This window comes from Thamnophis elegans, chromosome 9 (assembly GCF_009769535.1).
Source record: "Thamnophis elegans isolate rThaEle1 chromosome 9, rThaEle1.pri, whole genome shotgun sequence".
In the NCBI taxonomy this organism is placed as follows: Eukaryota; Metazoa; Chordata; class Lepidosauria; order Squamata; family Colubridae; genus Thamnophis; species Thamnophis elegans.
In genome coordinates, this window is record NC_045549.1 from 21178621 (window position 1) to 21205704 (window position 27084).

Here is a 27084-nt window from a genome sequence, read left to right on the forward strand (position 1 = left end):
TTTGATACCCCAAAGTGCACAAGCAGAAGTTATTAGGAAAATTATAATGCTCAAAAGTCATATATTTGTGGAATTATGCAGAATACAGATAACCCTTGACTTATAAGCACAATTGAGCCCAAATTTCTATTGCTAAACAAGGCAGATGTTGTGGGTTTTGCCTCATTTTATGACTTTTCTTGCCACACTGTTAAGTGAATCATTGCAGTTGCTAAATTAGTAACATGGTTGTTAAGTGAATCTGACTTCTCCATTGACTTTGCTTGTCAGAAAGCTGCAGAAGGTGATCACATCACCATGTGCCATAAATATGAGTCATTTGCCAAACACCCAAATTCTGATTATTTCACCTTGGGAATCCTGCAGCAGTGTAAATTTAAATAATAGTCATAAGTACATTTTCAGTGCAGTTGCAAATTCAAATAGTCACTAAAGAATGGTTGTAAGTCAAGGGCCATCTATATGGTAATAATATTCCAGTAATTCAAACAAACTAATTGAAATATAACCAAATGATAAAGCAGTGCAACTATATTAAAGAAAGGGGATAAGTGATATATATAACTATACATAGGCTGGGAAGTATAAAATGGAACTATTGTACAACATGCTGTTGTAGTTTGCCTGCAAACCTTCATCTCATTATCACACAATATCCTTACCACAACTTCTGGTATCTGAAAAAAACAGTCTATTCATAGTAGGAATTTAGCATACTCATACCATGTATAAATGCAACAATTTATGACCACCATTGATAGGGCACAAAACTGTCTTCCTGGGAACTAAGTGATGTTATCAAATCTCTCAGTCAATATCCTTGAGGGCAAAATGAAGACGTGCATGTATAATAAAATTATTTGGGGATGTGAATTATTTTTACATTTTTACATTTGTGTTTTAGCCTTCTGCTAAAATCAGGGTAAAGTGTTGTTGTAGGAGAAAAGTGAAACTTTAAATCTATTCTTTTATACATCAAGATAAAAAAAAATTATCTGGTCGACTTCACTGAAAGCTAACCCAGTATAAAGTTATATATAATAAGGTTGCAGATCTACAAGGAAGCTGGAAACAAAAATTAATGGGAAAATGAATTACATTTGTTTTCTTAAGAGGGTAGATAACCTTCATAGCTCAGGAATTAACTGATTTTAATTCCTGTATTTCACATAAACATATCTCACACAAACACACATACCTCCAAATAGAACCAAAGTCATATAGTCCAGATTTTGATCTATAAAAGGAAATGGACTATATACTGCAATTAGCATAAATGATCCCAGTTTATTGGTTATATTCAGCCAACTGCTGTTGACTGGAACTCTGCCTTTAGCTTGATTTTACACAGCCTCAAAGGGCAAAATACAAATGTCAAATGGCCAAAATAAAATGGGCACTGCCCCCTCTCTTTTTCCTTTACATAAGCCCACTAAAGAAAGGAGAACCATCTTTTGATTTGCTTCCCAGTGTTTGATTTTTCTAGGCTATTGCTGACTTGCATGGTTAGGCCTTTAATCTTTTCAGTCTCTTGCCCTCCTGAAGTGAAACTCCCTTACATTTTATTTTTTTACTACAAAGCCCAATTTGAAAAATTTCCATTTATCTATTCTTGTGCCCACATACATCTGCCATATAATTGTTTCTCTATAGAAATCCAAACTTCTGTTGGAAAATTATCTAGGTAGAGATATAGACTAATACCTCTACCACCCACCTCGTAAAAAGCATAGAAAAGCAACCTCATCTCACCTTTATCATTTGGTAACATCTGAAAAATTACTATGAAAAATTAAAACAGTAGAGAACATCTACAGTATAAGTGCCTGCCTAATTTCTCCTACCTACTTCCTTGTTTCCCAAATAGCCCTTTTAATTCACACCATCATAGTTTCACTACGATGCTCCTTAGCAAATTCATTGCACCTACTCGTAACATTGCTTCTTTTGTGAAGAAATTTCAGAAGGCCTTTTTTTTAGTTTAACTAAGAAGTTTACAAACCTTTCTTCACAAAAGAAGCTTTGTTAAGTGTAGATGAATGTCCAAATGAATTGGAGGATAAAAATTCTCATAATTGGAGTTGGATGTCAGCTGGGCAAATCCAGCTGAAATGACAGAGAGTTCTACTGATAAAGAGTTTTAGTGGACAATAAACATTGACAATTCTTGCTGCTGCTGCTACTACTAGCACTGTGGCAGTATCTGAGATCAATTTATGCTTAAGGATGTAGACAGAGTCTGCTGAAATAGAACTCAAATCAAGAGCTGAGGTGGCGCAGTGGTTAGGGTGCAGTACTGCAGGCCACTTCAGCTGACTGTTATCCGCAGTTCAGCGGTTCTAATCTCATCGGCTCAAGGTTGACTCAGCCTTCCATCCTTCCAAGGTGGGTGAAATGAGGACCCAGACTGTGGGGCAATATGCTGACTCTGTAAACCGCTTAGAGAGGGCTGAAAGCCCTATGAAGCGGTATATAAGTCTAACTGCTATTGCGATTGCTAAATGTATATAGGAATTAAGAACTAAAATTAATAGATGTAATAACTACGTAGCTGTAACAGCATAGTTGCTGGTTAAACACCACCACTGATATTTTTTTTAAAAAAAGAAATAATATCTTTGGACACAACTAGTTATCTTTTTAGAGTCAAATTCTAATCATTCAAGACACGATTACAATCAAAAGCAGCAATTATAATTATTATCTGAACATGCATATAAGACATAGCAGAAATTTTAAAAAGTCATAAAATATCTAGTGTCAAAATATGAAATATTCTCAAAAATATATGAACATCATGACAAAAACTAAAAAAGTGAAATAATTTCACAAATACTGCTATGAAACAAATCGTTGCACCACTTTAAAAAAGTATCCTGATACATATTACTGACATTTCTCATAACCTGTATTATTCAACATACTTAATCTGTAACAGAAATTTCTCCTTTTGTTTGATCCCAAGGTTTTGGTATTCCATAGTACATGCTTGCACCACAGCATTCCCTCCCCAGCTTAAAGGCATTCACAGAATACTTGTAACACCTTTCCCCAACCTGCAGGCATTCATGTGGCACCATAACAATCTGTGTTCACCCCACATGCACTCACTTGCACATCTCCTCCCATCTCACTCTGTATTATTTATCTGCCTTCCAGCCTGATTGTGAACTCCCTGGACCTGCTAACTTCCATCAAGTTTCCCTATTGACTTTGACTTGTGGAAATTAAGCAGGAAATTACCAGTCATGGATGGTCCTTGCTTAAAGACCCATGAGTTTTGCTTAACAATGGCAATGGAGACTCCTATTGATAAGCAATATGGTCATGCTGCACTTTACAAAACCATAGCTAAGCAAGGGAAATTACAATCCTTAATTGCTCACCCCCACACTGCTGCTGGCAGTATTATGCATGGTCCATTGCCTTCATCTAGTTTTCCCCTAATTCCTGACTCATTTCCAACATCCCTGAATATCTTGAGTGGTCAAATGGGCCAAAGCCCTTTCAGTAAAGAGTTCTTCCCTTTTTACTCATTGACAAAACAATGTACATACCTTTTTCTCCCACAAATGGCAAAGACCAAGTGAAAACGTCCATGAAATTTGGAAGCCAGTATGGATGAGGAGAACAATTAAACTGTCTGATATTCATAACATTGTTTTCGTATTTCAATACTGCAGCTGCAAAAGAAAAAAAAATCATTTTAGCCATTTAATAATATTTTTAATGTCATCCAATTAGAGGAAAGTTTAGATGAACAAGTGATTTTCACATGCACTATTGCAGCATGCATCGCAATTATATATCCTGTCTTATAGAAAATTCCAGGTAAGGAGTGTGATTTCTATATAATGTTACTTCTTTTGATACAGACTTAAAAGGAAGCTCTCAAGTAATCAAGTTTTGTGCTACCATTTGTACGATATGCTGCGCCATTACTTAGATTTGGAACTTCTTGTAAAGAGTTTTATGTGGATTTATTTTAATCTTTATCCTTATATATATATATGTGTGTGTGTGTGTTTGTGTGTGTGTATTAAAAAAACAATAAGTGTAATAGAATTATGCGTAATGTTTTTCTTTTATTAGAGATAAATATGGTAATTGTTTACTAGATATTTTGTTTGTATCTGGAGTTAAGCCTGTAATAAATTTTATTTGAATTCTCAAGTATATTAGTATATTTGGTATATACCAACTATATATTAGGTATACTATTTATTTCTTATTTCAATTTTAAGGCCACCAAACTCCATGGCACCTTTTTTCTGAAAAAATGAAAAGAAAACAAAACGTAAAAGTAAAAAGTACAATTGAAAACCCAAACAACAAAACAAAAAAGCAATTAAAGTTAAATATGATGAAGTCTTTTAAAACAAATTATTATAGCTTCAAAGTTCCTGTTAATGGTCTTAAGTCTCTTCCTTTTGCTATTACTCCCTTACAAGAAATATTTTTTCAGCTCTTGTTACTTAACACAACTCTAAATTATGCATAAATTAGATTGGTTTTAAGTTAGGCGCAAAAACATAACATAAGGCTGTATTGCATCATATTGTTTTAACTCCCCATTAATTATCACGAAGTGAAATATTCTGCACTCCATATTTTCTGGAAAAGATACTTATGAAATACACTTCGTCTTTCAATTTTATCCATAAGCAATTTTGTCGAGGAGGGATACTTTGCTTTTTTTCTTAAATAAAAAAGGAGGGAAGGAAGAAAGAAGGGAAGGAAGGAGTTTTTTATATGCATGCCCCTAGTAAGCTGGTACATGGTAGACGATATGTGTAGCCCAGTTGTTCCCTGAGCAACAAAATTTTCATTACCAAACTGGGCATCATCATCAGTTTTTTGACACAATTGTAAAATTCTCACACATAAAAACCATCCCCTTCGCCCCTATTGCCACCACCACTGTTGCTGCCAACCCGTGAAGCTGGAAAGTGATTCATATATATTGGGCTACTTTGGGAAATCATAAACAACCCAGAAGAAGGAATGAAAAATCAGTTTTGAAAACTGCATGGAGAAATACTTGTAATCAGCATTCACTGATGGAAGAATTAGGAAGACATTCTAAAATCTCAGAAAAAGATCAGTTAATGACAAAGTTCCTACAATTTTAGAAAATAAGAGATTAAATGAATAATTCATCTGAGACTCTAAATACTACTAACATACAACACATTAAAATTTTATATTGCTGATACTGCAGTCCAATATTAGTGACTTTAAAACAACAATTTAAACTCTGTTTCAAAAAAGCTTTCTTTCTTATATAAGCCAGGGGCAAAAAGGTAATGCAGTCATTATCCAGAAAAAAAAAGCAGAAAAGACACACATTTAATAACCAATTACTGTGAAAATAACCCGTTACAGAGTTGATAACTGAAAGCAACTATAGAAGAGGAAAATAATTGAATTCAATATGTTCCTACAATGTTGTTTTCCATTAAATCCATAATATTTAAGTACTGCCAATTTTCAAATATTATGCAAAAGATTATTAGGCTGTCTAATTAAACTTTAGAGGAAAACGTATCAATCCTTCCCAAATTTAATTCTAATCCAAACTACTGAAATGGATAATTGTATGATTTGATTGTCTCTAGTATTCTAGAGTAGAAGTAAAATTACAATCATAGCAGACATTTTTCTCAGACCCTAGTATTGTTCACTTGCCCTTTTTAATATGGTGCTACAGTGATACAATGGTATTTCAATTCCTTCTTTCTTTCAAATTTTCAGATAGAAAGAAAAGTTCAGGGGTAATAAATTTATATGAGAGGAATGAACATCAGCTGAGGTATTAGCATCTTTTTGTACTAAGGTCTTGAGGCAGGCCATGTGCCAATTCCTGAGGCTCAATCTGGTTTTCTTATCGGGAATGTGTTTGATGCTGTTAATCCTGATGAAGTAGACAAGATTCCAGTTGGTGTTGCAGAATGCAGAAACTGACCGTTGGCTTACCTGAATGGTCATTCTCTAGGCGCTGTGGGACTGAGTTCAAAGTTTGTGTAGCCATGCCTCCTGCTCCCTTTAGAGGCTCAGTTTAAAAAATGAAGGGATTAGACTATAAAGATGCTGTAAATAATAAAGGTTATACACATGGAGGTGATAAGTCACGCATCCGTGGCGACCCCAGGGCGGGATTGAACACTCCCGCAGCGCCTAGAGAATGACCATTCAGGTAAACCAACGGTCATTCTCCTAAGTGCTGCACCAGTTCCTGGGGAGGGGTGTTTTCCTTGAAGAGGCCAGCACCTGGGTCCTGGGATCCAGAAGCCTCCTTACTGCCCTGCTCTGTGGATTCCTTATTAGGCCTGGGAGACCCATCTGAGTGGAAGAAGCCCTGGCCTTGAACATTGAGGCCTTGAACAACCCAAAGAAGGCTGGCAGATCGGGGGCAGAATTTTTGTCCTCAGACAAATCTGGGGCCTCCTGAGCCCCTTCTTCTGCTTCAGATTCCTCGTTTATGGCCAAGGCTGGAGAGGATGACCTTCCTGCCAGGTCCTTAGAACCTGAAGCCTGCATTCCAGGCTTGGGTCGTGCCTGGAGAGGTAGGCTGTGTCCTAGCTGTCTCATTCCCTCAGCAATGTCCTGAGATATCGTATTAGCAATGATCTCTCGCATCTCATTGGACATATTGTGGTCCTGGTCCTTGGCTGGCCAATGGCTCTCGGGCCTAGATGCAAGCGATGAAAGGTCTTCCTCATCAATGAGGGAACTAGCCTCCTGCACCGAATCTCCCCCTAGGGAAGGACCTGGGGACCCTGGGAATTCCCTGGGTAGGTCAGAGGAAAGATCGAAGTCCCCTTCCTCCACCAAAGATGGTGAAATCTCTCTATGGAGAGGAGGCAAAGGGAGCCCAGTGATAACCTCTGCAGGAGGAGAACGAGGCCATGGAAGTCTTTGGGCCTTCTGGATCTGCTTCTCTACAGCTTTCTGGCTCCTCTCTGCTAGCTTCTGACAGGCCTTGGACATCCCCTTAGATTTTGGCTGTTTGCTCTTGGGTAGGCACCCCTTAGCCATCCCTTTGCCAGCAGGCCCTGGCCTGCTACGTTTAGGGAAGGAAGGACCTGCTTGATTGATGTCTTCAGCTGCGCTGGTGGAAGCCATAGTAACTGGACCAATCTGGCTAACACCGCAGGACAGTTGTGAGGCTGAAATGGCAGTCAGTCAATGAAGTCTCAATGTTCTGGTCTCTGTTCAGGAACAGTGGTGAGGCTACAGCAGGTCAAAATGGCGCCTTTGACAAGTTCAGTGCACCCGCAGATCTGCACTATTGTCAGTTCAAAAGCCAAAAACCCTGTAGCTGCTTGAAACCAGTCCTTTTGGGGAGGGGGGAACTTGCCTGGAAACCCAGAACAAGGTCCTCAGTTTAAATAACCCCTCCCAGCAGCGATCTGCAGAGGGAGTCAGGCAGTGGCGATTCAAACGGCCAAGAATTTTTCGTGCCCTTTTTAAACTTCAAAATTATTATTATTTTTATTATTTACTTTATTTGTATGCCGCCCTTTTCCCTGAGGGGACTCAGGGCGGCTCACAATTCAAGGGAGGGGGGAAAAACAAACAAAGTTACAGAACAAAAAGACCATACACAGCTAAAAACACAACAATCATACCATTCGGAGTGGGGCTGCAAGTCTTTAGCCCCAAGCCTGTCGGAACAGCCAGATTTTAAGGGCTGTGCGGAAGGCCTGGAGGGTGGTGAGGGTACGAATCACCACGGGGAGTTCATTCCACAGGGTCGGAGCAGCCACAGAGAAGGCCCTCCTCCGGGTAGTCGCCAGTCGGCACTGGGCGGCTGATGGAATTCGGAGGAGGCCTAGTCTGTGGGATCTTATTGGTCTAGTGGAGATAATTGGCAGCAGGAAGTCTCTCAAGTATCCAGATCCAATACCATGAAGGGCTTTGTAGGTGACAACTAGCACCTTGAAGCGAATTCGGAGATCAACAGGCAGCCAGTGCAGCTCGCGGAGGATAGGTGTTACATGGGTGAAACGAGGCGCACCCATGATCACTCGCGCGGCTGCATTCTGGACAAGCTGAAGTCGCCGAATACTCCTCAAGGGCAGCCCTATGTAGAGCATGTTGCAGTACTCCAGCCTAGAGGTCACGAGTGACTGTTGTGAGAGCCTCCCGGTTCAGGTAGGGACGCAACTGGTGTACCAGGCGAACCTGGGCAAATGACCCCCTGGTCACAGCTGACAAATGGTGTTCAAAAGTCAGGTGTGGGTCCAGGAGGACTCCCAAGTTGCGGACCCTATCTGAGGGGCGTACAATTTGACCCCCCAGCCTGAGAGATGGAACACTTGGCCAATTAGTGGGAGGGAAGCACAGCAGCCACTCGGTCTTATCTGGATTGAGAACAAGCTTGTTAACCCCCATCCAGTCCCTAACAGCCTCCAGGCCCTGGCTCATCACGTCCATCGCTTCATTGAGTTGGCACGGGGCGGACAAATACAGCTGTGTATCGTCCGCATACTGGTGGTATTTTATCCCGTGCCGTCGAATGATCTCACCCAGCGGATTCATGTAGATATTAAAGAGGAGGGGAGACAGGACCGAACCCTGCGGCACCCCATACGTTAGGGGCCTAGGGGTCAATCTCTGCCCTCCAACTAACACCGACTGCGACCTGTCCGAGAGGTAAGAGGAGAACCAGCGTAAGACAGTGCCTCCCACCCCCACCTCCCGCAGTCGTCGCAGAAGGATACCATGGTCGATGGTATCGAAAGCCGCAGAGAGGTCAAGGAGTACTAGGATGGAGGCATGACCTCCATCCCTGGCTCTCCAGAGATCATCGATCAACGCGACCAAAGCAATTTCTGTGCTGTAGCCAGGCCTGAAACCAGACTGGAAGGGATCTAGATAACTGGTTTCCTCCAAGGACCGCTGGAGCTGAAAGGCCACCGCGCAGCTCGGAATGGCACTGGGGACTGCCTGCCTGTTGGAAAAAGGCTTTAGGAACCTCCGGAGCTGTTACAAGCTCTCTGATGGTGTTTTGGGGCTCCCTAGCTTCCTACCTGGTCCCAGGCTCAGAAGCAGCCGCTGAACAAGCCCCTGTAGTGATGCCTCAACCGCGTGGTCGCAGAAGGCAGCCTTGTTCCGAGCAGCCTGCTCCGCGTGAAGAAGCTGACAGGAAAAAACTTTTGAACTCACAGGAAAACCTCTAAGCCTACCACTAGCACAAAAATAATAAAAAGGATACACTAATCTAACTTTTTGGAGAGTCCAACCTGCTACTCAAACTCCACAATTGCATCCTTTTAGGGTGACTGAGTTTTTTAAACTGAGCCTCTAAAGGGAGCAGGAGCCATGGCTACACAAACTTTGAACTAAGTCCTTGGGCAGCAAGCTGAAGTTAACCCATGCTTGGACACTCCAAGCAGAGCCTATGAGAACGATGGATTCCATGGCGCCTCATTTAGGGGGTTTCCTCAGGGCTCAACAACTGACTACTCCTGTTTAAATATAAATCTGCTGATTGAGGTCATGGCATATATAATACCCAGTGTTAAATCTCCCTTCCCCCAACATGAACAACAGAGGTGGTTATTCAGCAGGCTCCGACCATTCTAGAGAACCGGTAGTGGAAATTTTGAGTAGTTTGGAGAACGGGGAAATACCACCTATGACTGGCCCCACCCCCATCTATTCTCTGAATCCTGAGTCCCAGCTGATCGGGAGGGAATGGGGATTTTGCAGTATCTTTTCCCTGGAGTGGTGAGGAAATAGAGATTTTACAGTATCGTTCCCCTGCCATGCCCACCAAGCCACAGCCACAGAACAGGTAGTAAAATTATTTGAATCCAAATTATTTGAATGAACAAGTGATGGAGTGGAAGGCATGTTTCTGAGTGCAAATGGGATTCTGAATGGGGAAGAACTCAATCCTAGCAAGACTAAGAAGCTCTGGGTTGTAGGGCCTCCTGAATCTAGTGATCTTCCATTTTTGATTCTGGATTGTACCACTCCAAACAAAACCAATGTACAATTTGAAATTGTTGATGATTATATACTGGTAGTCAATGCTCTAGTTCCAGTTACTAATATACCTAGATAAAGAATTGGTCAAATGAAATATACTGAAGTCCAAGTTGAAATGTAAGGAAAGTCTTGATCATTCGGCTACTGTGTAGATTAAGATGTGGTTCAATCATATCTGGAGTAATTCCAATTCCCCTTTTCTTCCTTTACCAAATTAATTCATGACCCATATATGTAGTAAAATAAATTACTATAGCCATACCTATATAATGGAAATAATCATATTCCTTTAAGGAAAAAAAAAGCCCAATGTTTCAACATTAATACTTTGTCATTATAAATTATATCAAACTGTTACTGTCAACAAAAGGAGGAGAAATAAAAGTAAAGGACTGAATTATAATGAAATGCATGCTGTGAGAGAAATGCTCTTACCTTTGTTATTGTATACATCTAGATAGTTTGGTGCTGAAAAAATTGTAATTAGTGATGGGAAGCCTGTTGTCTGGCTTTTCCTGTACATACGATACCTACAACAAATTGCACAAGACACTTCATTAGCACCGTTAATTAACCATTTAGTAATGTTATTTAGGCTAACTGTAATGTGAGCATGTCTGTTTCATGGATTTTGGTCAAATGTTTTTCATATTTCATATGCATACTTTGTATGCTATTTGGATGGAAGTCAGTATATTATAATTTCAGTAAATCTGGGGATGTCTACATAGTTAGGGTCAAATTGACATACATACATATGGATAAACTAAAATTACATTATTCACTTTAAAGGCATTTCAAGAAAATTCTGAAAACATTCTGAGAATTCTGAGAATACACAATTAAAGCTTCTTTCCCCTCTAGAACTAGCTATTAAAAAATAAATAGTAATTCAGTCAAGCTAAGCGCTAAATTATTTATTTAGTTTGGCTCTCAAAAATCCAGACCTAAGCCAATTAAAATTTATAGATAAAACTGTTTACTGAAAAAAAAAACCTATATCCAAAACCCCAATAAAAGCAAGCAAATTACCTGTAGTGTAGGAGAATGAAGGTATGACTAGATACAGTTTAACTCACTACATCTACCTGGGTATCTTAAATGACTTTCAGGCAGATTTTCAAATCTTGCAAAATAATTTGTGTTACCTTACTGCAGGAGATTATGAGCAGAGATTTATCTGTTTTCTTCTTGCTGCGCACTAAAATAATAACGTAGTAAGAACATATAAAGTTTGCTTTTCAGGGGAAAAGCAATGATGGCATTCAGTCTTGAAATCTCAGACTGAACATCGCTTTTAATAGGAAGAAGGAAGGCATCCTTAAAAATTGTTCACCCCTCCAAATAAAAAGGAACAAAGGGTTGGATTCAAAGCTTGTGTAATCTTTCCCATTCCTTCTTTTTTTTTTTTGGAGCACCAAGATTTTTTAACTACAGGAAAAAAACTCCTGGATAGAGAAGGCTGTGATAAAGGCATCTACAGGAAGAAAGATAAATGCCAGAAATAAAGTGGAAGGTTTTTGGCAATCAGGTTTAGGCCAATGCAGTCCTAGAATTTTTTAAGATGGATTATGAAAATCAATTTTAGATTCTCTCCTTTCTCTGACCATAGGAGAAATATGTAATGTTAAAAGTGAGTTATTTCATAGGCTATATATATCTCAGTATAATTAGATTCATGCTATAGTCAATCTCTAGACTGTTAGATGAACTTATTAATGTCAACAGAAACATTAGTTTACATTGCTCATTATCCCTATTTTGTTTTATGTTTGAGCTGACATTTAAAAAAGAGGAAAACAAGCTTGTTTACAATTATATATGTGTGTGAGAGAGATGTTGTGTTTGTGTGAATATATATATTTATTTGTGCTTATATGCAGACACATGTAGAGATATCTATAAGCTTCTTGGTATGTAGCCTGGTGTCTATACATGTTCTTATGTACAGTACTTGTAACAATTGTTAGGATGCAAGGAGGCAAGGATAGATGCATCTCATAATGTCACAGCAAGTGTGATCATTAACACGTGTTTTTGTTTGTTTGTTTGTTTGCTGCAGAAGTTCATGGGTTGGGGGCAGCATGATTCCAAAAATTATATACTACAGGGAAACAACTGGATGACGCTATGTTTCCATTCTTATTCACAAGCCAGTCAAACATCTTGTTGACAAAATTTGTTGAGCTGATTTAGGAGGGCTACTCTTATCTTCTTGCACATGTTTCCTTTTGAAATATGTGAAAATATATATTTTAAAAAATCATCTGAGAGATGGTTTCATATCTTTCCAAACTGTTTTCAATAAAGTTTAATAAAGGAATGACACTATGTATTCAAGATACTTTTAAAGAGATGCCTGCAAGTTTCTTTGGAATTTTCAAAGTCCTCCCTACCATCATGTCTGTTCATATTTGCATAGAAGGTAGTAAGGATGAAACTGGGCCATTGGACTGGCTGATAAATTTAAAATGCCTTAGGTCAGAGTTTCCCAATGTTCCCAGCTATGCGGACTTGTGGGGGGAGAGGGGGATGGTTACGCATGAGCTGCCGGCTAATGGCACACACAGCTTCATTTGTGCAAGCAGCATGCACTGCATGTGCAAGTGAGGATGTGTGCGCGCGCAGGGGTATTCACCGGCCGTTTTCGTGGTTGTATTCCCTTCACACTCCAAGTCACAGGTTGGAGATCCCTGCGTTAGGTGTTCCTTGTAATAAATGGTGGATATTTGAACAAGACAAATCTATATTCTCATCCATAGGTAGGTGTCTGCAATTTGGCATCTACAGGCACAATACTTTATGCAACATCTCTAAACGGCATTATCCACTGACTCCAAAATATTTTTTTTAGAAAACTAAAAATGATGGACTTCCATATTTTACAAGCATCCTATATCCTCACGAAAAAAAAATTGTGGCCTTTTAGCCTTTCTAACATCATCTGAGTAGATTTTCCCTCATTTTAATGATATTGAATCAATCATATGTTGTCAGAAAGATCTTTCTGATCTTTGGTATGAAACTAATATTTCACTTTAACTGAATTCAGACTATTCTCAATAGAATTTTCTTTACAAAAGCTTTATTTTGTTATTCATAGGTGTGCCATTTTTATTCCTATCCAAAATAAAGCAATGCCCCAACATGTATTATCACAGCAATTATGGGTATGTCCTTTTTACATATGATAAGATAGTTTTTCATCTTGCAAACCTTTCTGTAGAAGAAATGTATGTAAACAGTCTCAAGAATCTTTCAACAAAAGTTGCAAATGGAAACACAATAAAGAAGCAAGTAGTCCAATCCTAGGTTTACCTCAAACTGTTATTTTATTCCAATATAAATCCTTCCTGCATGAAGTTCTCCCTTTCTGAAATCAGTGAGGGATCTCTTGTAAGGGTTTCAACATACTCAAAAAAGGGACATCCTCCTTCCCTGAATTATTGAAACAAGCATGTTTCCCAGAAGCTAACATATGACTGTTTTGAATAATGCTCTTGGTTATCTGCCTGTGTACATATAAATATATCTACTGGGACAGACACATACAAACTTACAGAAGATTGGAGACTTTGAAAAAGCTACACTAAGACTTCCAGAGGACACGACTACGTTAATGCTTTGGAAACACTTCATTCGTGCAAATATACTTTCTGAAACACTACTTTGCAAAGCTGCACTCATGTGGGCATTTCATCTTTGTCAGTAGCATTGTAAGAGACTGAGGTAAAACTGGGAGTGAGTCAACTGAATATTTATCTCATAGAAAGCAATTAAGTCTGCTGAGAGAGAAGGAAAAAATACTTGAAAGAGCCTCTGACATAAACACATTATAACTGAGACTGGATAAGCCCAATTACACTTTTCAACATTCTGTATATATTCTAAATTGGCATTAAGCTACCTTACTGAAATCTGTACCATTCTTGCTTCCTTGGTCTTGCCAGCTACGTGGGAGTTGGCAGGTAGGTACAATAGGAAAACAGAATACCCACTTTCTCTGTGTCGCTACTAAGTTACTAGAGCTTTGTAGCTCAAAAGATCCATCTGGCATGTCATTTTCTCAAACTCATTTATTTTGAACGGTATTTTAAACTACATATATTGTTAAATAGACATATCATCTTGGCAGTTTTATGCCGTCTTGTAAGAAAAGCTGGGATACACGTTAATTAAATTAAGTCACATGCTGTAGGTTTGTTTCATCAAAGGAAAAGAAAGGGTTAAATGTGGAAGATCTTATGCAATGATGCAACTCTTTAATTTAGCTTTTGTTTGTCAAAGTGTACTTCTTTTCAGAGAGGAAAAAAAGATATTTTTCTTCCAAACTGTTTGTCGGTAGGTCTGGAAAATTAACAGGCTGTAAAAAGCAATTATATTTTCTACTGCTGTTTATCTACTGAACAAGGGAAGCCTCTAACATTACATCCTTACAGTATAAGGCTATTTAAAACAGTTTGAACATCAGGATTTCATTTTGGTTCCTTGAAGTTAAGGAAGGCCACCTGGCTCCCCTTTAGAGTATGTTTTGCTCAAAAATACGTAAATATCCACACTGAGAATGTAATTTCAAGACTGATGGACTTGATGGATTACAAAATTTTAGGTAGTACTCTTCTTCCCCATTCATCAAAAAACAAAACAAAACAACACAACAATGTCGGCATATTGTTTAGACCAGAGGTCCCCAACCTTTGCGACTTGGCGGCACAGCAGGGGGGAAGAAGGAAACTGGGTCACACAAGTGGGGAGCTGCCACACATCCACACGCAGCCCTTGTGTGACTCATGAGCTGGCACGCAGTGTGCAGTTCAACTTGCTTAAATGGTGGATCAGCACGTATATTGACTCCACTCACGCAACCCAGTTCCGAATAGGTGACAGCCCTATAGAGAACTGTGATCCAGGGGTTGGGGACTCCTGCTGTAGATCCCTAAGAAATAGCTCCAAAGGCAGAATCCTACCCTGACGCATCTATATTTATCCAATTGCTTGGAAGACAAAACAAAGCCCAATGGTACGGGAAAGAATATATATAAACCATTTTTTTTAAAAAAAGTGACAGAGTGTTACTACTCACCCAGCATCTTGGGCTTCATGAGCTCGGAGTATAGATAATAAGTTATTGTGCTGTAGGAAGTCACATACAGCAGGGTAACTGTTTGAGATAGTAGAAGAAGAAAGATATTAGTTCATTTAAAATTTAAATATTAGATTAAAATACACACACACAGAAATCAGTCACTTTCTTCAAGACTATATAGATATAATCAAAAGTATTTGTGCACCTCCTTTTTTTTTTACAAAGAGTCTCAGTTTGCCATGAAACAAAACTGAAAGTGACATAAATCAATGCCTCCTATAATTCATTATTCCATAGTCCATAAAGCAGACACTTTGCTTTTGAGGTCTTACTCTTGTAAAGTTCTATTAAACATTATTTTTAGTTTATTTACCATTTATGTATAACTTTCACTCATTCATTCCTTTTTTTTCTATCAAACGCAACTACTTCAATTTTTAAATCCACATTTGTCATCAGGTCATGGCATTTATCTAACATTCACTGCAAATTATTTGGGCTCTCAGCCAACAGCGCAGCATCCCCTACATCAAAATGCTTGCACATTCATGTTTTCAGCCAACAAAGGTCTAACATTGCAACACATACACTTTAAATATTTATGCATAAATACATTATACTGTATTACAAAGTGGACACCCCATATATTATCTTACTCCCTTTTCATTGTTAAACTATTCATAAAACATTCTCACAAATGTTTTAGTTCCATCAGATGCCTGTTTCAGCAGCTAACTTCAACTCCACATTCGGGTAAAACATTCCATAATCAAGGTGATATGTTTTATAATATGCTCTAAATTAAACAACATAAATGCACTTTCTTTCTCATGTTTCTAATTTCCTTTGTGACCTGATGACAATAAAAACCTTGTCTGCACAGGCCTTCCCTTGTACAAAGTCAGCCTGCAATTCCAAGGTTTTGTTCATTCTTATCCTTTCTCTTCACTCTTCAAACGCTTTCAACCCAAATTCTGCTAAGCACCTAACCAGATATGATTAATAAGCTTATCTCCCTGGGATAGTTACAGTACTCATTTTTGTTAACTTACCCTTTGTACAGGGGATCAATAATGTCATTTTTTCAATCACGAGACACAACTGAAGTCTTCACACACGTTTAAACAAATTACACAGACAGTCCATAAGCAAACCACAACACGGTTCCTATTACACTGTAAACACCTCATGCCCTTGCAATATTTTCATAGCATTCATGATTTGCTTTTCATGGGGGGGGGGGGGCAGAGAAGAGAGACACTATTTACTTATTTATTGAATTTATGGGCAACGCAGTCTGTCATGACAAAAGTCAGGGGTAAAACTATTTAGAAAACCAAAACATCATCCAATTTAGCTCAGGGCCTTAAGAGCTCATTTAAATGGAGCCAGGGTAGGAGTAATATGAATCTCAGAATGATATTCCAATAAAATGTAGCTTGCAGCATTCCCTCACTTCAGAGTCATTCTAAATCATTTAAGCACTTTTTAATTCCATTTGTTCTGCTCCCTCTTCACCTACTTCCAAAACCCTTTTTATTCCCATCAAAATCTCTTTCTTTGCTTCTTCTTAATGCTAACAAACTTATTACTTTACTACTTTTTTTTGCAACTAACCATTTCTCTCGAAACCCCATTATACACTATATTTTTATTATTCCACTTTTTTTCCAGCAAATATTCTCTCATAAACATTTTTCTGCATCCATTGTCTCTTTAATTTCATCAGTCCACCAAGTATCCTTTGATATACCGTGTTTCACCGAAAATTAGAAAGGGTCTTATTTTCTTTTGACCCCTGAAATAAGCCCTTAACCTTATTTTTGGGGAGGTCTTATTATTTTTGAGGTGCAGGAGGCCCCTTAACCTTGGCCCATAGCCCACAGCTCAGCTGATCCAGAAAGGGTCAGAAGTTCTACCTCTGTTTCTGGCACACTCTTGCCAGCCCTAGCGTCACTGCGCCTGCCGCTCTTTTTATGGCTGCCGCTAAGAGAAGGGGCACAGTAGCTAGGGTTTGTGGGAGCAGCCTCAACGAGGCCATTCCGTGTGGATAGCAGGTGTACATGGGGCGCGTGGGGCATGTTGCCTCCCTTTTCTCCCAGGAAATAGCAGGGACTAGCTGCAAATGCATTTGAATATTTTAGGGGAGGGCTTATTTTCAGGGGAGGGCTTATTTTAGTGCATGCTCAAAAGTCCGATCAGGCTTATTATCTGGGAGGTCTTATTTTGGGGAAAATAGGGTACTTTCAATTACTATAATTCCTCATTGTACACTGTTAGTACTATAGAAAATTAATATTTTTCTGATTTATCTTGTTTCTTTGATCTATTCATATCACCCACCCCACCTCCAGCAATAATATACACTTTGCATTAATTCAGAATGTTGCACAAATACTTTTCAAACTCAGTCCTGGTTCTTCTAATATCTCTAGTCCCTGGAATGTAATATGTAATTGTCCCTAACTTATAGGATCTTAATTTAATTTATTTTCAACCTAGAAGACACTATATAATGCATATGTCACTCTCAGTGGTTTGTTCCGGATCCCGTTGTAACCGGAATGCTACAAAGGGGTCAGGCGTCCACCACGTGCATGCACGCATGTGTACCCACCGCCCGCGATGCTCCTGCTGCTCGGTGGAGCATTGCACAGGTGCTGCACACTCCGTGCACGTGCTGAATGTCCTGATTGGCTCAAATATGACAGCGGGCAGGTGGGTGGGCCCTCCAGAGCACCATACTGGAACAGTACCTGGTGCTCCCAGCAGGCACCGGTATGCCCCGGTCGTATCCCACCACTGGTCACTCGGCACTTTCATTCAGAATTAAACCTATTCCTTACTTCCCTGCATGCATCCATCGACTCTACTTTAAGGCTACTTTCATTCATCTCTGTTACTCTTTCTTTTTTACATTTACAGTCATATTACATAGCAATCTTCATTTTTTCATTTCATTTGTTAATTCATGTTTTTCATCACTCATTGGAATTATGTTCCAATTGTAATCTTTCACATGCCATGGTAATCACTAGATAGATTCGCTGGTAAAACCTTCCACCAATCATTGTAGCTTTAGTTAGTCAGGTTTTAACATAACAGTTTTAGTAAGCTAGACAAGATATAGACTATGGTTATTAACCTTAGTAACAGTTGTGCCACATGTAGCATCACTGTTAAAAATAAGGCATTTATGGTTAGTCTAACTATGTTTTAGCCAGTGTCTCAAACTGAATGAAACCAAATTTTATCTCAAGAATGTTCACATTATTTATGTAAGCTAAGAACTCTTATATAGAACTATTTTGTGAGAAAATTTCACTGCTGGTGTGTACTTAGAATAATTTTATTGTCACTTAGAATGTACCAAGGTGGCGCAGTGGTTAAATGCAGCACTGCAGGCTACTGCTAGATCAGCAGTTCAAATCTCACCGGCTCAGGGTTGACTCAGCCTTCCATCCTTCCGAGGTGGGTAAAATGAGGACCCAGATTGTTGGGGGCAATATGCTGACTCTCTGTAAACCGCTTAGAGAGGGCTGAAAGCCCTATGAAGCGGTATATAAGTCTACTGCTATACTATACTGCTATACTAATTGACATAGATTAAAATGAAATTTCATTGCATACAGCTCTCAAAGGGTCACCACCTCCAATATACACTACATAAGCATGACAAAATAAATAAATAAATGAATATGCATATAGCCACATACATTATATGACACAAGAGAAACTACACAGGCTAGTTTGGATGTATACCAGAGCTGGGTTGCCAATTTTTTACTACTGGTTTGGGCACGCTTGCACACGTGACTCTTTTGCGCATAAGCTTCTGTGCATATGCAGAAGCATCCGGGCGGATGAGCGGAGCGTCCTGCCGCTATTACACGTTCGGCCGATCTAGGCTGAACTGGGCAGCAACGCACCTCTGATGTATACATGTACATGGCAAGAAAAATGGAGGAGACATATAAATTATACTCACACAGACCCATACACACTTCACCAAAAAGTGCAGATACAAACATCTAGTTACATGTAAGGCTGAAAAGTCAAATGACAGAAGAAAAAAAATTGCCTGCCCTGAGTCCTGAATAAGTCATGCTTACCATAGGAAAGTTACATTCCTATAATGAGCCCCAGTTCAAATCCTGTGTACAATTGTGAAGTAACATAGATTGAAATTGCCCCCCCCCCATTGTGACACAAGTTGTATTAATTAGAAGGGAGGGCTTATTAGGGACATTCACATAGTGTTTACTTCCAATTTTGGAAGAACATTAATAGGGCTTTCATAAATTCATTAATTTAAGAACTTCGGGTTTTTTTCACCAACCCACTTCCAAAAAAAGAGAGAGAAAGAAATGGATAAAATCTCAACATGATCACTTTTTACTTTTCTCTCAATGTGCAAAAAGATGGCTAGGAATGGACAGATAAGGATTTAAGGATAAGAATAAGTATAAGTATAATCTTTATTGTCATTGTACTTAAATACAACGAAATTGGTGCCAAAGAAGGGTCTGCAATCTATCCACAGCATGCAATACTTTCTCACTACAGCGGGATAAATGCTTTTCATGAATCTACTCTTAACACAAGCATTATGCTGAAGTAACTATGGTAACTGTCTCTAGTTATATAACCAAGAAAGCTACAGGTGACATGAAACAGAGAGGAAGAATTTCTTTCTTTCTACTGAAAATGCTTGACATTCACTTTTGTAGCTCTGGGGGCTTATAAGGATAAAATAATAACAATGCTAAATGTGTAACACATAGAAATGCAAACAGTAATCTGAAAATGCTAGGGAAACAAACTGTGTCTTAGAGACAATCCTGGTGGTAATAAGAAAATGATCAAGAAAAGTCCCAGTGTAGAAAAAGCAGAATTTGCTCATGATGTTAATCATATCCATGAAGGAATTGCAAAAGTTGCTTTGGTAAAGACCAGAGGAAGCATAGTACTATACAAGAATAAGAGAGTTGGAAGGAACCTTGGAGATCTTCTAGTCCAACCCAGCTGAAGCAAGAGAACCCTATATCATTTCAGACAAATGGCTATCCAAATCTTTTTAAAAGTTGCTTTATTTTTGGATATACTGTACATCTACAGTATAATTGAAAAATACAGATAATTGAAAAATACTTCATTAATATACTTCCACTATAAAGAGACAGTCTTTTGAAGTAAACTTAACATATTCAGATATTCAACATTATAAATCATGAGATATAAAGAAAAATGTTCATTCTGGAATCAGTATATGTTTCCTACTTATTATATTTTTTTTATGATAAGGCTCTGACATAATTAAAGCACTGTGACATATCAGGCAACACTGCCCAGAATTAAGTCTGTTCATCTGAACTGGTCATGAAGGGCTTTTCTTTCCACAAAAGATATGCTTTTTTTCTGGACTTCTGGAGGAACAAGTGGAACTGATGATAGCAGCAAAGAGGCAGCGATTACACTTGCCCTTGAAAACTCTCTGGACAAGGAGAGGTCTTGAGATCACCCAAAGTGCTCCTGACAGCTGACTCCCCATGAGGAGAATGCAAGACAGTAATCTCTGTGAGTTTAGAGCTCTGGGAAATGATGGAATCACCATAGTCTTCAAACTGCAGTCAGTGCCTTTGAAAAAATATTAAGTTCACACACTTCTTTTTCTAATCACTTATGAAAATTGCTTGTTAACTGCTTTTCAGATATTATACAAATTTGTATCAGCAAATTTGACAGCCTAGGCAAGTTTCTCCTAACCCTTAGAAAAGTGTTAACTGCAAGTTTAAGAGGTTAAAAATATTATTTTAATATAAAACAGCAAAAGGATGATTTAAAAGTTTGATTTTAGTAAGTTGCAAATGGGTTTACAGGTCCAGATAGATTTGAAAGAAGATTGTGGAATTAATTATAAAGAATCCTTCCTGTGGGAAATGCAGTTGTTCAATTTTTTTTTGAGAGAAATAATGTGAGATTTTAAAAATTGGCATAACTTGCATATTGCAATCAATAAGCTGGGTCCACATTTTACCAACCTTGGAAGGATAGAAGACCTTGATCCCTGTCAGAATTGAACTCCAGGCTGTGGGCAGTTTACCTACAATACTACACTTTACCCACTGCAGCATCAGGGCTCTTATTACCAAATCCTCTCATATTTCATGTAGAATTAGCCATCATATATACTGTATACAAAAGCACATGTGCTACATATTATATGTTCTTTGAACATATAATATTCTTTCCTAGACCAAATTCAGGGAAATAGAAAGTGTAGCCTTAATGTGGTTAAGGAACTTATTTTAATCCTGAACCAATCTTCCATCCTTTAATATAAATAAAAAGTTAAATAGGAACATGATTTTTTATTTGAATGTGCATGGCTTTATTATTTTTTATTTTTAAGAAAAACAAAAGCATCATTGAGGATGAATGAAGTGCAAGATAGTTTAATGAACTAGAACTGTGTTTGCCATCGGCACACTGATGATTGACAGGAGCTAGGCTTGAACTGCAGGAACTCCTGTCAAAAATCTTAGAAATATAGTTCTAAGGCAGTACACCACTGGCCCAGCTTGTTGTGGAATCACAGAGTCTGAAAGAGGCATTTGGGACATTGGATCTAGCCTCTGCTTAAAATAGGAATCCAAATTAAAGCATCTTCAACCTTTGGCTGTCTTCGTCCTGCTTGGAGAAAACCAGTGAGAGGATTATCATTACTTCTCTTGGTTCACACTCTTGGTTCCACTGTAAAAACTGCTTCTACTGACAGGTTGCTTTGAATGTTCAGAAGAGTTCAGAAGTAATCCCCTCCTTGTTCTTTAGAGGAGCTCAGCATGTACCCACAGTTTTGAAGCTTTTTCTATCGAACTCCGTTAAAATCAGATGTCAATTAGAACAAGCTTGAGAGAATTCACACCTCACCCAAGGAAGTTATTTCAGGTAATGAAATGTGTGCCTATTGCTCTTCCATGTTTTGAAGGAAGGCTTATAACAACTGAAATAACAAAATATTCTGCACATAGATATTGGGTGAAAGCTAACTTTCAGCCCCAAATCCTTGCACACATTATTCTCCCAGATAAATCGTATTCTTCTTGGAAACTCCAGATAAAAAAAAAGGTAAGTGTAAATTGGAGTTCTCCAATAAGATGCCTTTAAACAAAGAATTACTGCCATAGAATTACAAACAGAATACACAAAGATGTCACTTAGAACTTAATTGCAGATTTAATTTCAAGTCAGCATTATGCCTGATCCAATTTACAAATAAAAAAAATTCAGAGGATCTCCACACACCCTCCACATACAACTCCAGTCTTTCTTGCTTTCAGCCAGCAAGCCACTATTATCAGCACGTCCATCTTTGCAGCAATTTTATTTCCAATTTCTATTTCTCCTAGACCGGTGCTTTTTACAATATAGTATGTATGCATGTTTTATACCATCATGCAAAGGATAACATATGCCACTTTGGTACACTCCATCCTCAATTTTGAACTATGGAGTTCCCCAAAATGTTATTTTATTACTTTCTGATCATGAGACAAATTCTTTGTGGATTGGTATATGGTTTTAAAGAGCTGCCTATACTTTTGTTATGTTCTACATAGTTGAAAGCTTTTGTAAAATCAATGAAGCAAAATCAGATATTATTCTGGGACTTGCCTCTTGCACTAATCATCAGATGCTAGCAATGTGATCTTAGGCATACTGCTTGTTTTGAATGCATATTATGTATCAATCAATTATTTTTCTCTATACTGTTGAAATATGGATTGGAAATTCTTCGGCATAATCTTACTAGCATGTGGGATAAATATATTCAGCAATTTGAACATTATTCAGCATCCTTTTTTTGGGAGGGAGGACATTGGACTATAAATTGATCTTTTACAGTCCCTTGGCAGTGCTTTTCTTTTTTCTATCCCTGCTTGAAAATTGCACAGAGCATTTTAACACCAATGCCTGTACTGTCGTTTCGGCTCATTTAGCTCTTGTTCAATGGTCAAAAATTTATGTATATCATCAATTTTGGATTTTTTTTAGCACAACAGCAATAGCACTTAGATTTATATACCGCTTCACAGTGCTTTACAGTCCTCTGTAAGCGGTTTACAGTGTCCACATATTGCCCCCAACAATCTGGATTCTCATTTTCTCATTTTACAGACCTGGGAAGGATGGAAGGCTGAGTCAACCTTGAGCTGGCCAGACTTGAACTGCCAAACTCCAGCAGTCAGCAAAAGTAGTCTGCAATACTGCATTCTAACCACTGCGCCAACAGTTTCCATATTGTTGTTTTTGTTGTTCTTATAATTGCTTTTATTAAATTAGAAACTGCTTGACTCCAAGTTCAGCCTGAATATGAGACACGTATTTTCTGTTTCAGTAGATCTTTTGTCTTCTTTGCATTTTCCTGTACCTATTTCTGCACAAATGGTTTCTGTAATTTTTTTTTTAAAAAAAACCTCTTTCCCTGCCCATTATACTGTCATCATCAGTTATTTTCATTATTTGGAAATAACAAATTGTGTTTTCTACTTCATCTCTAGAACCTTCTGGCAAACCTTCCTCTGTTTTATTTTTTTCTGCCTTTCTTCAGCTGCTTCCAGTGTTTCAGTAAATAGATAGTTTGCCTTCTTTTTCTGTTTAGAATATTTTTGTTTGCTTTGTCTTTAATGATGTCATAAATTTCAGGATAGTTTCCTCAGGAAGTCTATGTAACAAGTATAATACATTAAAGCAATTATTTATTTTCTCAGCATAGCCATATAGATTGCTGCTAATCTTATTTTGCTTATCTATTTTAAGTTGTATATTTTCAAGGAGATAATGCAGACTAGTTTTGTTTCTTCTCACTGAATAGACCTACTCCAGATTATATAATCACCGTGATTTGGGGGAAATAAAACTGGTATGTCCATGTGTGGATATATCTTTTTGTCAGGTGTTTGACAAAGAATCAGGACCATGCATTAAGTTCCAGTTGAATGAGCTGCGGTGGTGCAGTAGTTAGAGTGCAGTACTGCAGGCTACTTCTGCTAACTACCAGCTGACTGTAATTCGGCAGCTCAAATCTCACCAGGCTCAAGGTTGACTCAGCCTTCCATCCTTCCGAGGTTAGTAAAATGATGACACAGATTATTGGGGCAATATACTGAGTCTGTAAACCGCTTAGAGAGGACTGCAAAGCACTGTAAAGTGGTATATAAGTCTAAGTGCTATTGCTATTATTCCTCATGCCTATGCATGAGGATCTAGTCAATTAATAGTCAGCACTAAATTGGTGCTAGATAAGAGTTAACGGGATTCAAGTGGGGTTGGACCTGGACTGCTTCTGAGAATGTAAGGACTAGGCTGATTTTTCTTTCGCTTATGTGATGTTCTTTATATAACAATTCTTATCAATTTGTTTCTTATTTCATATTAACTTTCATTTTATCATTGTATTTATCTGGAATATGTTGGTTCTGAAGCCCTCTCTCCATCTTGAAGGAGATTACACAAGTGAGGGTGTGATATTAGTTGACCCCATGTAATTTCTTTCTCCACTTATGTTCTACCTAAAGGTAAAGGTTCCTTGCACTTGCATGCTAGTTGTTTCCAGCTCTAGGAGGTAGTGCTCATTTCCGTTTCTAAGCCGAAGAGCCAGCGCTGTCCGAAGACATCTCCATGGTCATGTGACTGACATGATTAAACAGCAAAGGGGCACGGAGTACTGTTATCTTCCTGCCAAAGAGGTCCCTATTTTTCTACTTGCATTTTTAGGTGCTTTCAAACTGCTAGGTTGGCAGAAGCTGGGACAAGTAACGGGAGTTCATTTCGTTATGCGGCGCTAGGGATTTGAACTGCCCACCTTCTGATCAACAAGCTCAGAGTCTTAATCACTGAGCCACCATGTCCCAATGTTCTGCCTACTTATGTGTTTTTATCCATTATTGCTTCAATTCCTCATGAATTAGGTAATAACTCCATTGCACAGGAGGTAGTAACGATGGGAAAGGAATCCAGTCATTAGGATTATCTTGGGGAGCCTTCCTAGACTAACCTAAAAGCAGGTTGCCAAAATAATAAACTCGTGTATACTGGATGTAGAATGACAAACTAGTTCCACTCCTTAACCTAAAAATCTTCTCTTAACAACTCAGCCTCTATGTGGAAACCAGCAACCTTCCTGAACCGTACAACAATACCTAAATTTAGAAAGTTTCTCACTCTTCTGCTGTGATGCTCTACTTCTTTTCTTGAAAGAAAAATTCAGGAGTCTCTTATAATAACCAATTATTTCTTTATGACTTGAATAGAGTGGAATCCTGAAGCCATGTTTCATTATTCTGCCTCTTCTCCATAGAAATTAAGAACAGATACACTGTACCCCTTTTAATGGACTTTCCATGGTGTATGAACCATTTTTTAATACTTAACTATTGCTCGCTGATCTGTACTAAACTTACATCTCTGGCAGTGGACAAATTCTGCATTGTTACCTTTAAAGCCGAAATCTAAATTCTGATCTATTAGAAAAAAAATCTTGTTAGAATAAAAAATTCTAACCCTATTTTTCACTATTTTTTGAGTTGACTTTTAAAAATCACAAAGAAAACATGTTTTCCTTTTGTTTTTCTTTCTCTATTTTAGTATATGACAGTAAAAAGTGCCATTTTCATTTTAATGTTATAAGTTACTTGAAGTTAGTTTGTTGTAGAATTTCCTCATTTCTGATTTCAATGTTCGAGTGAGATTTTTAGCCTTCATATTCATAGAGCATTGGTGGAACGACCATGGTGTTGAAGGTGTTTCCTCTCGTCTTGAGGTTCCCAAATTTTCATACACCAAGGCCAAATTTTTCCATTGTTTAGAATGCTAATTTAGTTGTCAACTTTGGCAAACCCTATATTCTAATATTAGTGAGTCGTCTTTTTCGGAGATCTGATTACAAGCTGTTACAATCCTTATTAGGCCTATTTAATCTATTGTTGCAGCACAGATTTGATCCCTGTGGACTATTCAGATTCAAATGAGAACATTCTATCATATCTGTCTCTTTCTCTCTCTTTCTCCCTTTCTCGATGTACACTCCATATTTTTTATGACTTTCTTCTTTCAGCATAAGATCTGACGGTTCTCTGATGTGAATTGACCCACTCCATTTTATTTGACCTTGCTGATAAACCAGAATGTCAACGTTGAAAGACAATAACAATTTTATTTCAGTTCATGGTTGCCTTATCAACAGCTGCATGCTCTTTCAGCTTTAATCCCATCACAGCATGAGCAGAGGTGGTAATTGTATTTGTCTTCTGTCTTTCTCAATAGTTTACATTCTGAGATAAAAGACAAATTCCAGTATCATATGGACATTCCCTTGTTTCTTAATGTCCATTTGCCTTTCTTTCTATATTCGCTCCAGTGGGATTATGTTTAGTCTAGGATCTATGGTTTATGACTGGCCTATTATACAGAATCTTTTGAGCATGTAACCTTCCCAGCTGGCTTCTGACATGCATAGTCAATGGAGGAAGCCTGATTTGCTTAAAAACTGCATGGTTCACTTAATAACTGGGACAAAAAGATTGTAAAATAGAATGCAACTCACTTAGCAACTGTCTTGCTTAGCAATGGAAATTTTGGGCTCAGTTGTGATTGAGACCAAGTCAAAGGACTACCTGTAATTGGGATCTACCCTACAACTCTATTGGTTTTCAGCAGTATTAGAGTAAAACTGAGGAAGTCTAAATTCAAACTAACCCACAATGAAAGTTATATCATAGAGAAATATCAGTCTGTCTCCTTTTCTTTGTTCATTTGTTCCTCTTATTGTATTTTTAGCATCTTTCATTTTCCCCTTTTTGCTTTGTGCTTTTGCAAGATTCACATTAAATTCTGCTATAATACAATTTGTTGTTTCATAAGTCTTTTTGTGGAAATTTTCAAATGTGAGTCAATATTTTAAGATGAAATAAAATCTCATTTGACATGCATCTTCTTCA

The 27084-nt window shown here is 38.2% G+C and overlaps 1 protein-coding gene across 1 annotated transcript in view; it reads right to left on the bottom strand.

Annotated features, from left to right (window-relative positions):
* Positions 1-27084, bottom strand: part of PPP3CA (protein phosphatase 3 catalytic subunit alpha) — a 218817-nt gene that overhangs the window by 36238 nt on the left and 155495 nt on the right. The window contains exons 7-9 of the mRNA XM_032223878.1: positions 15083-15160; positions 10435-10529; positions 3558-3683 (exon numbers count right to left, since the gene is read on the bottom strand). Of these exons, the coding sequence (XP_032079769.1) occupies positions 3558-3683; positions 10435-10529; positions 15083-15160 (299 nt within the window). The remainder of the gene's footprint in view (positions 1-3557; positions 3684-10434; positions 10530-15082; positions 15161-27084) is intronic.